A 14,785-nucleotide genomic window follows, 5' to 3' on the forward strand; every position below is an offset into this window, starting at 1 on the left:
GAACTTAAAGCATTGCTGAAGATCTACTTGAAAGTCTGAACTTTTTTCTCTTTAGATTTTTAAAAATAATTTTACATGTAGGCTCCAGCTTGTGGAAACATCAGTTCCTCATATGGCTGAAAAAAGCAGTGAACATGCATTACAGATTTTTTTTTTAAAGTAATGGTCTTAATGCTACAAGATAGTTGTTGATTAAAAGGAAAGTCAACACCCAACCAGCAGTTTTCATGGCTTCAAGTTCAATATTTAAAATTAAAAGGCAAGAATTACAGTTGCTTCAGTAATAATTTTTATGGAAAGAAGTTGACTTCTGCAATCAAATGTGGAATATTCCAAATTCGTGTTTGTCAAGAAAATTGATTAATTTAAACTCGACGATATTACCAAATCAGCCTTTGAGCACCGAAGGTAGAGATCACGTGTGTGGGTTTATGGAAGCACACCCTGCCTATTCACTTCCTAAGTACTAAATGGGACCAAGAAGAGCATCAATGGATCAAGATCAAGTCTTATCACAGGATTGTGTGATATTTGCAAATGACTTGCTGATGCAGAAGAGAAGCATCTTCGGGTGGTTTCTTACTGAGACATTCAGCCCCTTTATTTAACAAATGAAATGATTCTAAAGAACAGAGCCTAAAGCAAAATGGTGACATCATTTGTACGTAGGTAAAGCAATGGACTTCTTGAATCATCCCAGTGATTGGACCACTGCCCAGCAACAAATAGAAAAAAAAAAAGAAATTTGGTCTTCAATATTAATTTTCCTTCTGTTTTTTAATGGGCAGTAATCCAGCACTTGCCTGTTCTAGGAAACCTGCTCACTATGGAGCCTGTTGGTGGTTGGGATCCTTATTGCTAGGCTAAGAGTGACTGGTTGTCCAGAGGAAGAGGTGGTGACCTTTTAGTCCAGCCCATTTATATTTCCCTTAGCATCTGCCCCCATTGGCTGGGCAGGGAATATGCCTTCTGTCTGGACTGCTACCTATCAAACAAGTAGAAACAAAAGAAGGTAAGACCAAGTTTTCTGTTTTATGCCATGTTTGAGGGTGGCAGGGAGAAAGATAGCCTGGCCTTTCTTTAATTCTGCACAAAGATATGTCGAAAAGTAAAATGTTTTAGCCAAGGGGAATGGCGAGCAACACTTTACCACAGAAACATAAAGTAAAATCAAGAATGACCTGCCAAGCAAGGTTTTTGCCTCTACTTCTTTTATTGCAGACCTCTTCATTATTTTGGGGTGGATCTATTTGTATTTGTATTTAATGGATTTATAGGCCGCCCAATCCTGGAGGACTCCAGGCGGCTTACAGAAAAAAGAAGTCATTAGTTTAAAAAGAAAAAAGAAAACAGTTTAAAACATAACCATGCACCCAATCTGATCGGGGCTGGACCTCAGTAATGAGGTCAACAGCCCCAGGCCTGCCGGAATAGCCAGGTTTTAACAGCCTTTCGGAAGGCCATGAGAGTGGGTAAGGTCCCGATCTCTGGGGGTAGTTCATTCCATCTAATGTGTTCATTTTTTTAAATCTAAAAATTGCACAAAAGTAGGCAAGTTAGATATAAAAGTCAGATGCTACTGTGTTTCCCCGAAATTAAGACCCGGTCTTATTTTCTTTTGGGCCCCAAAATAAGCACCAGGTCTTATTTATTTTCAAGGGATGTCTTACCCGCTTACCTTAGGAACACAGCAATAGCAATAGCAGTTAGACTTATATAACTGCTTCATAGGGCTTTCAGCCCTCTCTAAGCGGTTTACAGAGTCAGCCTCTTGCCCCCACAGTCTGGGTCCTCATTTCACCCACCTCGGAAGGATGGAAGGCTGAGTCAACCTTGAGCCGGTGAGATTTGAACCGCCGAACTGCAGATAACAGTCAGCTGAAGTGGCTGCAGTACTGCACCCTAACCACTGCGCCACCTCGGCTCCGCAGCCAGGCCTCCCACACCTTGACCCCTGTTGCGCTGCTGCCCAACTTCTTCTGCGCCCACTTGCGATCAGACGACGCATGAGTCATCATGCCAGTGTTGCCACTTGTATAGGTGTGTTTTGCGGGCAAGCGGTAGCACTGGCAATGCAAGCCACATGGCATTCTGCCACAAGTGGCGGCACCAGCACGCTAAGCCTCATGGTGACCCGCCACAAACGGCGGCACCGGCACAATGAGCCATGTGTCTGGCCACAAGTGCCCGCAGACAGAAGTCAGGTAGTGGTGCAATAGGTTGTTGGGGCGTAGGAGGCCTGGCTGCAGCGGTCCTAAGTTAAGCGGGTGCGTAACACATGGGGCAGCTACACACACACACACACACACACACACACAACCGCCCTACCTTGATTTTTACACATGCACCTCATCCCACCTCGTACAAGCTGATAGTGGGTGGGGCTTTACTAGGGTTTATTTTGGGGTAGGGATTATATTAGGTGCAGGTGTGAAAATCAGGCTAGGGTAGTTCTAGGGCAGGTCGTATTTTCAGGGAAACACACTAAACTAATAAAAGGTTTTTTTTAAAAAGAAACAAGACACTTTCCACAAATCAGTAAAACTGTTAAAGAAATTATGGGAACTGTCAATCTCTTGAGTAACATTGTGGCTTCCCTCTAACAAAAGAACTTGTAGCAAGAGCTTGTAGCTAAGAGGAACCAAAGCATTTCCCATAACTGTATTGAATCATTGCATAGGTTTTGCTGGGAGGATGAGAACAATTGCCATAACAGAAAATAGGAAGCTAATCGTTTTGTAGGAGGAAAATTATGCAGACTTGGTTTATTATATAATGCAGTGTTTCTCAACCTTGGCAACTTGAAGATGTCCGGACTTCAACTCCCAGAATTCCCCAGCCAGCGAATGCTGGCTGGGGAATTCTGGGAGTTGAAGTCCGGACATCTTCAAGTTGCCAAGGTTGAGAAACACTGATCTAATGGAACTGCGTGCCTAAATTTCCCTTTCTCCAGTTCTGCTTCGTGTACGGAGTGAAGGCCCACACCCTGTTAAATCAAGAGCCTTGGCTTCTCTCTGCAATTTGGCAAATGCCGGCTGGCAAAAGGGGGGTTCGAACATTTGAATGGGGTGTTGGTAGAAGGCTCCACGAAGCAAATCCAGTGAGGGCAGTCATCTCTAGCACGGGCCTTGCTAACAGAATGACAGCTATTTCTATTTCTATTTATTGAATTTATAGGCCGCCCAATCCCGGAGGACTCCGGGCGGCTTACAGAAATAAAATATTAAGAAAAAATTAAAAACAAATAAGACACAGCGGATTAAAAGAAATACAACATGCGGGGCTGGACCTCAATCAAGAGATCAACAACCCCAGGCCTGCCGGAAAAGCCAGGTTTTGATAGCTTTACGGAAGGCCAAGAGAGTGGGTAGGGTCCGGATCTCTGGGGGCAGCTCATTCCATAGGGCCGGAGCAGCAACAGAGAAGGCCCTACTCCGAGGCGCCGCCAGCCGGCATTGTCCAGCTGATGGCACCCGGAGAAGGCCCATCCTGTGCGATCTTATCGGTCTTAGGGAGGTATGCGGCAGAAGACGGTCTCGTAGATATCCGGGTCCTAGGCCATGTAGGGCTTTAAAAGTAATAACCAGCACCTTGAATCGTGCTCGGAGACCAATGGGAAGCCAGTGCAGCTCGCGGAGGATAGCTCCCTTACCTATGTACCTTTTATACATTATATGCATTACATGGTCTAAACCTCCGTTATGGCTTTTCCTTTCCTTTTAGCCCTGAGAATTCCTGCTTGCAAAAGTATTCAGCAACTCTGAATAGCTGAGCTACGAATTCAAAGAGAAGGAAGGTTGCGTTCCCAAATGGACACAATTTGGTGCCCCTTTGGGTTTCAGGCTACCACCTTCTACAAGTTTTTTGCCATTGGAGAGGCCAGCTATTAATCAAAAATATCAAGAAAGGAACCAGGCTGCCTCATCAACAATAGAGACTTGCAAGTGAAATTAGTTCTGCTTCAAAACAGAGGCAGGCTTTTGTTATGTGACAAATGAGGAAGGAGATTCTAGTTCTGTCCCACAGATAATATACGTGCAAATTTTTATTGGTTTTCTGTTAGCCTTATATACCTGGAGCCTTTAAAAGTATATGACACCTCCTGCAGGCCCAGGCAGCATCCTCGGAAGTATACAATCAAAATGTACAGGGCACTTCTCACAGTGGCTCCAGCCTGTTTATATTTTACTTCAGCCTATAGGAAGGGATTTAATAATCATGCTAGGACGGCATAGCCAATGGCACCAGCAGTATTTCACACCTTACAGCTTTTCCAGATGTCCACCAATTAGACACTAATAGACACTGCGGCACCAGGAGAAGATGGAAGCTACAATAATTGGTCATAGTTCCTTGATTAATTACATCCCATTCTCCTTTCTCTGGAGGAGGCTTTGGCTGAGCCAAGGGGTGAAATGCTGGGACATTGGGAGGAACTGGGCAGGAAGAGTCTTGCCCATCCTTGTATTTTTGTTCCAGTTGTGAGAAAAAAACACAATGACAAGAGGTTCTGTGCATGTCAGGTTTCTGCCCTGCCCTGTGTATTAGCCAGTGTTGAAATACTTTACTTGTAGCTTAATGAAAGGGGCTCGTTCCGTGAATTCATGTACAAATTCACGCTCTTAACTGTTTTGAGGAATTGAGCAAATCAGAGATGTTGTAGCTCTCTCCCAAAGGCCAAGCCTTAAAAAATAAAACAAAAAGGGATTTCTGAGCTAGTATTTGCTTACATTCAGTCAAGAGTCTTCCCGTTCTATTAGATTTGTTCTTCACCATTTTCCAAATTGATCAGACTACATATAAGCTCCACAATACCACATTTTAGCTCCTTAACAACTGGCATTTTAGCTCCTTAACAGCTATTTTTTTCTAGGTCAGGAAACACCCCATGGTTGTACATGTGTGTTGCCTTGTTGCGTGGTGGGTGGCTGATGCTAGATGTAATGAAAAGAAACCCTGGAATTTCAGGCTATAATTTCCATTTCTGTTCTCTTTGATCCCTCCAAACAATAGCATAATTAAATAGATCGCTTCCCTTGTTTGAAGCTGCCAAGAATAGCTCATTAATCTATTGAGTCTAATATTATACATTTGTCTACCAATGATTCTCTCCCAGCCCTATACATTTCTTGGGCAGAAAGAAGTATGGGTCTGTCCAAGATCAGAAGATCAAAGCTGTCACCCATTCATTAAAAAGTGAGGTTTCAGTCATAAATTGAATGAGCCTTGAGTTTAAAACCCAGATGTTTCAAATGGAGTGAATAGGTCCAATTATTGGACCTATTTGCATGTTAATTAATTAAACCAGTGGTTCCCAACCTTGGCAACTTTAAGACTTGTGGACTTTAACTCCCAGAGTTCTCCAGCCAGAAGAGCTAGCTGGAGAATTCTGGGAGTTGAAGTCCACAAGTCTTAAAAGTTGCCAAGTTTGGGAACCACTGAATTAAACTATCCCAATTAAGAATTTTAAGGAGTTAGTGATTTTTCTCTGTAAATGTGTTTTTATTTTTCCATTTTCATTTCGTACAGTCACATATATACTGTGCATATAACATTAAACAATAAACACAGCCATTCCTCTTGTCAACAATACCCCCCAAAATACAAACCCAATATACCTCTTCAACCCTCCGTATGCCTCTTTCTTTCGCCCCCCTCCAACTTTCCATCTTCCCTCCATCATTCCCCTCTACCCTACTTCCCCTCCCCCTCTATCACTCCTCTCTCCCAGTACACTCCCTCCCTTCCTTCTCACCCTCCCTCCCGGAGTTAGTGATTTTTATTGCTATATTAAAGAATGGTCTCCTTGGTTTCATCCTTTTTCATAAGGTGCATCTCCTAAGAGGTCCTGCAAAGCTATTTGAGGGTCAGAAACTCTGTTTGCTTTTAAATGTCATGTAAGGAACAAACGATGAACGAAGTAGAACCCTGTTGACAGGCCATTCTCCACATAAAGGCTTCCCATGATTGGCTGACGCAGTTTCAACTCTAGGTTCCTTTGCTCTTGACTGTTGAGTAAGTGAGATCCTGTAGCCATGTATGACGCTAAAAATGAAAGACGGGTAGTTGTACTTCTCTGAGTTTTCCTACTTCTGTTATACATGGCCTTCAGTCAACTTACTTCTTTTCCTCTCTTGCTGTGCAATCTGAAGCATAAAAATTTGTGGCTAACGGGTGGTTGGTAGCCTCATGTCTCCTTGCTGCTTTGGAAGAAATTGCAACGAGAACTGGCAGGAAAGGGGCATCCCCACAACCTGCCCTCCTGCATGGTTTCTACAGAGTCTTCTGCCTGTTGGCCCTGTTTAACATGAGGAGAAAAGCTTTGTAGGTAAGAGAACCAGCTTTCCTTCCCACCTTTTAGTGTTGCAGCCTTCCATGATCCATAACTTGACTACGCTGGGAAGTGATGCCTTTGGGGGAAAGCAGCCCGTGTAGACATCCCATTCCTCACTTCTGCTTAGGTGGCTCGGCTGTGTGTGAGTGTTCAGTCATTCCGCAGTGTCCCGCTTGCTTTTCATTGCGCCCGGCTGACTGACTGCTGCTCTTATCTGTAGGCCATAGAAGAGGGGACCCTGGAGGAGATCGAAGAGGAGGTGCGTCAGAAGAAATCCTCCCGCAAGCGCAAGAGAGACGTGGACGTCAGCTCCTCCACCCCGACCACCAGCACTCGCAGCCGGGACAAAGACGACGACAGCAAAAAGCAGAAAAAGCGTGGCCGGCCCCCGGCTGAGAAGCTCTCTCCGAATCCACCCAACCTCACTAAGAAAATGAAGAAGATCGTTGATGCTGTGATTAAGTATAAAGACAGGTAACCGAAAGAAGGGATATTTCGCCTATATAATTTTACATTTCATATCCTCAGCTGTTGTGACTCATCAGAAGTTTGCTGTGAGTTGAGTCGGGATGCAGGAATAACAATGCAGCTGGGGCTCCTTAGTGTCGTCTTCTGGAGGTAAAAGGACTGATGGTGCCACGCCCTGGTTGCAGGAGTCAACGTTCACTCGTTCATTCGTTCGTGGTTCGTCGTTCATCGGTCGTGGTTTGTTTGTGAGAGGCATTTGGATAAGTGATTTGCTTTCTGTAACCCTGATTCAAAGAGACACTTGGAGAAGTGATTTGCTTTCTTTCTGTAAACCTGGTGTTGCTGTAATAGCTCTTTGTTTTTGCATTCTGCTGCGTAACCTTTTTGCCAGAGACATTATTTATGTTTATTTTTGGGCTCGCAGCCAGCGTGAGCCGGGACTGATAAAGGCTTTCTTTCGGCAAGCTTTGTGTGACTGTAGTTTGGAACAAGCTAAGTGGGGGCCAGAACACTCAGCCATCCGTATTTCTCCTCTGGACAGAGGCTTGTTTGGAAGTATCTAAATATTTGTTGTTTCTGCTGTCTCTGGATTTTGAAGGGGGATCCAGCATGATGTGAAATACTGGGGTTTATGTGAAAAACCCGAGACCACAAGGGAAAAACCCTTGACCTGTGATCACAATTGACCCCAAAATTCCTGTTGCTAAGTGAGACCAGTTAAGTTAATTTTTTTCTCATTGTATGACCTTCCCTGCCACCGTTAAGTGAATCACTGCAGTTGGTAACACGATTGTTAACGTGAATCTGGATTCCCCATTGACTTTGCTTGTCAGAAGGCGGCAAAAGATGGTCATGTGACCCCAGGCCACTGCAACCATCCTAAATTAGTTGCCAAGCACCTGAATTTTGGCCAGGTGACCATGGGGATGCTGCAGTGGTTCTAAGTGTGGAAAATGGCCATAAGTCATTGTTTTCAGTGCTGTTATAACTTCAAACGCTCATTAAATGAACTGTTGTAAGTCAAGGACCAACCTCTACATGTCAGAGAGAGAGAGAGAGAGATTGTTGAGAAGTGAAAAACTAGAATGAAGTGAGTATGAGTGTCATGTTGGAACAGGGAACCAATATATTGGTTGCTTTATGAGAAACTGTAAAGGTTTCTCCTGTCTAGTCATGTCTGATTCTAAAGGTTGGTGCTTATCTCCGTTTCTTAGCAGAGGGAGCCAGTATTCTCCAAAGATTGAATTGAATTGAATTGAATTTATTATATTTCTATGCCGCCCTTTTCCCCGAAGGGGACTCAGGGCGGCTCACAACCCAAGTCAAGGGGGGGCGGGGGGTACAAATAAGGAAAAAGACGAACAAAACAATACCACAATTTAAAAACACACAACAACCATACCATTTGAGGAGGGGGGGCAGCAGCTCTTTAGCCCCAGGCCTGTCGGAACAGCCAGGTTTTAAGGGCTTTGCGGAAGGCCTGGAGGGTGGTGAGGGTTCGAATCTCCACGGGGAGTTCGTTCCAGAGGGCCGGAGCAGCCACAGAGAAGGCTCTCCTCCGGGTAGTCGCCAGTCGGCACTGGCCGGCGGATGGAATTCGGAGGAGGCCTAATCTGTGGGATCTGATCGGTCTATTGAAGGTAATTGGCAGCAGGCGGTCTCTCAAGTACATTTCTATGGTCATGTGGCTACCATGACTATATACCGAGGCGGCGCACAGTATGCTGTTACCTTCGCATTGAAGTGGTACCCATTTATCTACTTGCATTTGCGTGCTTTTGAACTGCTAGGTGGACAGGAATGGGACCCCTCACCCCATAGTGTGGCATTCGGGTCACGAACTGTCTGTCAGCTTTCCGGCTGATACGTTCAGTGTCTTTAACCGCTGAGCCACCACACACACCCTGCCTTATGAGTACAAAAGCTCAATTTTTCAGAGAGTCAGAAACGGTAGCATCAAAGCATTCACAATTCACAAAGCATTCTTCATTCACAAAGCATTCTTCCATCCCCTGCATGAATCTTCTGCCACTTTCCACTGAATTGTAACTTCCAGAATTCCTAGCCATGTTCCAGTATATCCCCCGTATATCTGGGGTTCCACCGCAAAACCATGGAGGACAAAATCACGCTCGACGAAAGCGCGCATTTGACGTCATCACAGCGCAACGAAAACATCGCGCTGTGATCGAAAAATGTAAAAATAAAGCGAAAACCTTACCCTAACCCCCCCAAACCTAACCCTAAACCTAACCCTTAACCTAACCCTTAACCTAACGCTAAACGTAACCCTAACGCTCTAAACCTAACCCTAACCCTTAACCTAACCCTAACCCTAAACCTAACCCTTACCTTTATGTGAATCGGCTTGCTTTAATTTTAATTTTATTTCAATTTTTAATTTTTTTCGTCGCGCTGTGATGACGTCAAATGCGCGCTTTCGTCGAGCGTGATTTTGTCCTCCGCGGTTTTGACGGGTCACGATATCTGGAGGGCATCATATTGGAAAATCATATTGGAAAACATAGATCCATTCTTCTGAAACTGCTCCCTGCCAGAGCCTCACAGTTCTGAATTAACCATGATAGTAGACATAATTGTTGCCTAATTGTAGATAAAACTATTAAGTTTCCAGTCTTGACAAACCTATGACAAACAGTTCACTTCCCTCTCCCCTGTTGTGAACCGAACCTTTGGTTTATTTTATTTTAACCAATAATGTTTCTCAGGTCTGATTCACCCCATCAGTGGGCCTCCTTCGGGTACCGTCGACCAGGGGTTGGCGACTACTCGTGGGAGGTCTGTCTCTGTAGCTGCTCCAGCCCTGTGGAACGATCTCCCCGCAGAGATCCAGACCCTTCCCACTCTCTCGGCCTTCCGTAAAGCCACTAAAACCTGGCTGTTCCGGCAGGCCTGGGGCTGTTGACCCCAAAATATGGGCCAGCCCCACTTGGAATGGAGTGCATGGTGTGTTTTTTAAATCTATCTTTTCTTTCCTCTTATTCCCTTTTGATTTATTTGTATTGTTAGACGCCCGGAGTCCTATGGGATTGGGCGGCATATAATGCTATTAAACTTTGAAACTTTATTGCTCTCCTCTATTTTGAAAGGATTTATCCATTACCTGCCAAGGTTTCAAATTCCTCAGCTAATGAGAAGCTTCCGAGCCACATCAGACAATATTTGTATGATTAAACTTTAATACTGGGGAAGGAGAGCAATTTTCAGTAGGAAGATAGGATGCCAGGATAAGGTACCACATTTTTTTCTCTCCAACCATAATCCCAGTGAAATTGAAGTATTGAAGGAAACAGGGGGTTAATTGCATTTTTCAATCAACTTTTTTTTAAAAAAAAAATGACATGAACTAGCAGGAGAAAACTATTTTCATCAGATTCGCAGCTTGAAGTAGGTTTAGATTTAATTTTTTCTACACATTGTATAAATAAGAATTGATTTGCTGTGCTTCATATTAACAAATACACATTAATCCTGCAGGTAAAATAGGCTCTTTCTTCGCTCCTCCTTAGCTACTAATCCAGCATAGCAATAGCACTTAGACTTATATACTGCTTCCTAGGGCTTTCAGCCCTCTCTAAGCGGTTTACAGAGTCAGCATATCGCCCCCACAGTCTGGGTCCTCATTTCACTCACCTCGGAAGGATGGAAGGCTGAGTCAACCTTGAGCCGGTGAGATTAGAACCGCCGAACTGCAAAGATGGAAAGTTGGAGGGGGGCGAAAGAAAGGGTGTATGGAGGGTCGAAGAGGTATAGTGGGTTTCTATTTTGGGGGGGGATTGTTGACAAGAGGAATGGCTGTGTTTATTGTTTAATGTTATATGGCCCCGGTTATGCACAGTATATATGTGACTGTACGAAAATGAAATGGAAAAAAATAAAAACACATTTACGAGGGAAGAACCGCCGAACTGCAGATAGCAGTCAGCTGAAGTGGCCTGCAGTGCTGCACCCTAACCACTGCGCCACCTCAGCATATCAGCCATTAGTATATAAATTAAAATGGCTTTCCTATTTCACTTCACTTCTCAGTCCATGACAGCCAGGGGTAGATGCCTCTGAACTGACCTGCTCTGGGAAAGACACGCCATGTTTTAGATGTTTTCCTTCATCTTGTCTTGTAGCAGCAGTGGACGTCAGCTTAGTGAAGTCTTCATTCAACTGCCTTCCCGAAAAGAGCTTCCAGAATATTATGAACTCATTCGCAAACCAGTGGATTTCAAGAAGATAAAGGTACCTTGGGAGTTTGTTTGTCTTTCTCCGATTCAGAGATGGGCCCAATGTTTGTTTATTTCCTTACTTGATTGACGTATATCATGTCTTTATTTGTGCAACTCAAGGCAACATACAGAATGCTCATCCCTCCTATTTTCCTCACAACAACCACCTTTAAGGTAGATTGGGTTGAGAAAAGCATTGTATTGTATTATATTGTATTTGGTTTATTTGTATGCCGCCCTTCTCCAGGAGGGACTCAGGGCGGTGAACGACTCAGGGGGGAAAGGGAACATAAACACAATACACATAATTAAAATACACGAAAATCACACAGCCATACCAGTCGAGAGGGGAGGGGAACTCATCAACCCCAGGCCTGCCGGCACAGCCAGGTTTTGACGGCTTTCCAGAAGGCCTGGAAAGAGGTGAGGGTCCGGATCTCCGCGGGGAGTTCGTTCCAAAGGGCCGGAGCCGCCACAGAGAAGGCCCTCCCCTGGGTAGTAGCCAGATGGCATTGGCTGGTGGACGGAACCCGGAGGAGGCCGACCCTGTGTGATCTAACGGGTCTTTGGGAGGTAATTGGCAGCAGGCGGTCTCTCAAGTACTTGATTGACCCAAAGTCACCTGGCTCAGCCCCCCCCCTATGTCTAAGGCGGGCCTAGAAAGTTGCTACTTCATCACTTTAATACCAAAGTGGCTCTTGGTGACAGGAATGGTAAAATAGGCCTGTCGCCCGTCTTAAGCAGGATGCAACACCTCGGATTCGAATCAAATTGGGCAGTTTCGCCTCATGTGAGGCCACAAACCTCAGAGAAAGCAGAGTGGCCTATAACCACAGCAGATTTCATTTCCCATTCCCGCCCAGGAGGTGGTATCTAGTCAGGTTGAAAAGACTGACTTGACATTGGCCACGGGATGGAAGAACCACCTGCTGCCGTTTCCTGACAAGATCAGATGCCTAGCTTTGGTTCCCTTGTTTAGAAGGACAGGCTGGGCCCTGTAGTTTAACAGCTGCAACAAGGGTAGAGCGCCTGGGGTGTTAGGGGGGAGGGGGGGATATATAGTATGTGTTAGGTTTTATAGTAACGCGACTGCACTTGTATACTGTTGTTTGTTAATTTCACTGTAAAAATAGGACAAGCTGAATATATTAATAGATACTAGAAATACACCGAAGGGAGGAGTAGAGGGATAGAAGAAAGAGGGGTAGAGAGGGTGGGAGAGAGGACTGGAGGGAGGGTGAGAAGGAAGGGTGGGAGTGTACTGGGAGAGAGGAGTGGTAGAGGGGGAGGGGAAGTAGGGTAGAGGGGAATGATGGAGGGAAGAGGGAAAGTTGGAGCGGGGCGTAAGAAAGGGTGTATGGAGGGTCGAAGTGGCACATTGGGTTTGTATTTTTGGGGGTATTGTTGACAAGAGGAATGGCTGTGTTTATTGTTCAATGTTATATGGCCCTGGTTATGCACAGTATATATGTGACTGTACGAAATGAAAATGGAAAAATAAAAACACATTTACATTTTTAAAAAAAACAAGGGTAGAGCGCCAATTTCCCAGTGCAACGTAATTAACATTGTGCCTCTGCAATTTCTAACTGTGGGGTGCCCATCATTCTGCATTATTTCCGAGAACACTTTCTGATAAAGCTAAGAGGCTTGTGTGGCACATAACTGTAACTTTAGTAAGGTATATATAGCCCTTTTGAAACATGGAGATATTAGCCACCAATATTACATTGTACTTGTTTAAGCTGTGTTAATAGAGTATGTCTTAAGTAGTTCTTGATATATTTTAATGCATTAAAGTGTATGCATTCAAAGGATGTAACAGAATGCTGGTTTCCTGAACAGGATAGTGCAGTGTTTCTCAACCTTGGCAACTTGAAGATGTCTGGACTTCAACTCCCAGAATTCCCCAGCCAGCGAATGCTGGCTGGGGAATTCTGGGAGTTGAAGTCCAGACATCTTCAAGTTGCCAAGGTTGAGAAACACTGGGATAGTGGAAGTCTTTGTGGTAGTATTGATTTACTGAATGAAGCCATTCTAACTAATTAGTGAAGGTAAACCTTTTTAAAACTTCCAATGAATCTTTTTCGCTTGTTTAGATAAATTTCGATTTTAAGTCTTAATCATCTTAATGTAGACATTTCAAAATGCCCTTTAACAACAAAAAGATTCATGAGCATGTTAGATCCGTTGGCATTTTAACTTTCTAAGATAGCATTACTTCATCTGAGGCCTTCAAACTAGTTACACGACAAGGGGGTAATGTGGATTACCAAAGATCCACCTAATCATCCATTGAGTGGCACAAATAGTGATTTCCCTTGAGGCCTTTTAAGGGGCCAAGCATCAGATAGCCATCTTGCTCATCCAGTTGTGCATGTTCATTTGTTCCACAATCAGTGTTTCAGTAAATACTTCCCACAAAATCAGTACTATTGAAATATTGTGTAATTATATATAAATATTGTATAATTGAACATAATTGTACAATGGATGTTGTTTCTACATGTCTTCTAAGTGAATTAACAGCACAGATGTCCTACAGAATCCATACTGATGTACTATCTATCTCTGTCCCTGTTGTGAATTTTTTTAAAAAATTGTTGAGGATACTATCCCTTTCAGCTTTAAGAATTTCTCCTCTCGGTTACTGAAAGATGCGTACAGCTAGGGGCATCATCTCACTCTGATGATGACAAGAGAATGTAGGCAGGAATCCAAATAGCAATAGCAATAGCAATAGCAGTGGACTTATATACCGCTTCATAGGCCTTTCAGGCCTCTCTAAGCGGTTTACAGAGAGTCAGCATATTGCCCCCAACAATCTGGGTCCTCATTTTACCCACCTCGGAAGGATGGAAGGCTGAGTCAACCCTGAGCCGGTGAGATTTGAACCGCTGACCTGCTGATCTAGCAGTAGCCTGCAGTGCTGCATTTAACCACTGCGCCACCTTGGCTCTTTTGTCCAGTAAAACATTGCTTTGTTTCTCATCTCTCTCCCCCCCCCCCCCAAACTTCACTTTCAGGAGCGCATCCGGAATCACAAATATCGCAGCCTGAACGATTTGGAGAAGGATGTCATGCTTCTATGTCAGAATGCTCAGACTTTCAATCTTGAAGGATCCCTGGTAAGGCGTCTCCCTGCAGCTAGAGAAGGTTCTCTAGCAAATGGGTTCAGTACAGATAGTAGTTGACTTACTCAGCAGATCATTAGTGACCGCTTGAAGTTACAAACGAAAAAAGTGACTTATGACATTTTCCAGACTTATCCCCATTGTAGCATCCCCAGGATCACGTGATTTGCATTCAGGTGTTTGAACTCACATTTATGACAGTTGCGGTGTCCCAGGGTCATAGGATCCCTACTGATAAGCAAAGTCAAAGGGAAGCCAGATTCTCTTAACAATTGTGCTACAATGGGAGATGAAAATATGTAAAGAGCTTTATCTATTTTTGTATCTTGTATTTTGTAAATCTTGCCATTTTTATATAACTTTCAAATAAGGGGAAAAAAGAAAAGAAAAAGAGAACCAGGTCATCCCCTGAAGAGGAGAATATGTAAACACAACAACGGTTAGAGTGGATGGAGGGAGGAGTAGAAGGAAAGATAGGAAGGAGAGGAGAGAGGAGAGGAATAGGAGAAAGGGAATAGGAGAAAGGGAAAGGCAGAGGAAGAATGGGAGGGAATGTAAGAGTAGGAAAGAGGGGAGGAATGGGAAGAAGAGGGGAAGGGTAAAGGGGAGGA

General features: G+C 44.2%; 2 protein-coding genes across 8 annotated transcripts in view; one reads left to right on the plus strand and one right to left on the minus strand.

The window, feature by feature from the left end:
- Window positions 1-14,785, minus strand: part of FARSA (phenylalanyl-tRNA synthetase subunit alpha) — a 350,543-nt gene that overhangs the window by 217,128 nt on the left and 118,630 nt on the right. The gene's annotated exons all lie outside the window — the stretch shown is intronic.
- Window positions 1-14,785, plus strand: part of SMARCA4 (SWI/SNF related BAF chromatin remodeling complex subunit ATPase 4) — an 89,675-nt gene that overhangs the window by 69,718 nt on the left and 5,172 nt on the right. For 4 of the 7 annotated variants that reach the window (XM_087711008.1, XM_087711010.1, XM_087711011.1 and 1 more), the window contains 3 exons: window positions 6,555-6,808; window positions 10,945-11,053; window positions 14,067-14,168. In XM_087711008.1, coding sequence (XP_087567134.1) covers window positions 6,555-6,808; window positions 10,945-11,053; window positions 14,067-14,168 — 465 coding nt within the window. The remainder of the gene's footprint in view (window positions 1-6,554; window positions 6,809-10,944; window positions 11,054-14,066; window positions 14,169-14,785) is intronic. The other 3 variants (XM_087711009.1, XM_087711012.1, XM_087711014.1) reach the window with 1 other exon arrangement.

This window comes from Thamnophis sirtalis, unplaced genomic scaffold (assembly GCF_051295495.1).
Source record: "Thamnophis sirtalis isolate CommonGarterSnake01/CBP01778 unplaced genomic scaffold, rThaSir2_p1.2 scaffold_3, whole genome shotgun sequence".
Lineage (NCBI taxonomy): Eukaryota > Metazoa > Chordata > Lepidosauria > Squamata > Natricidae > Thamnophis > Thamnophis sirtalis.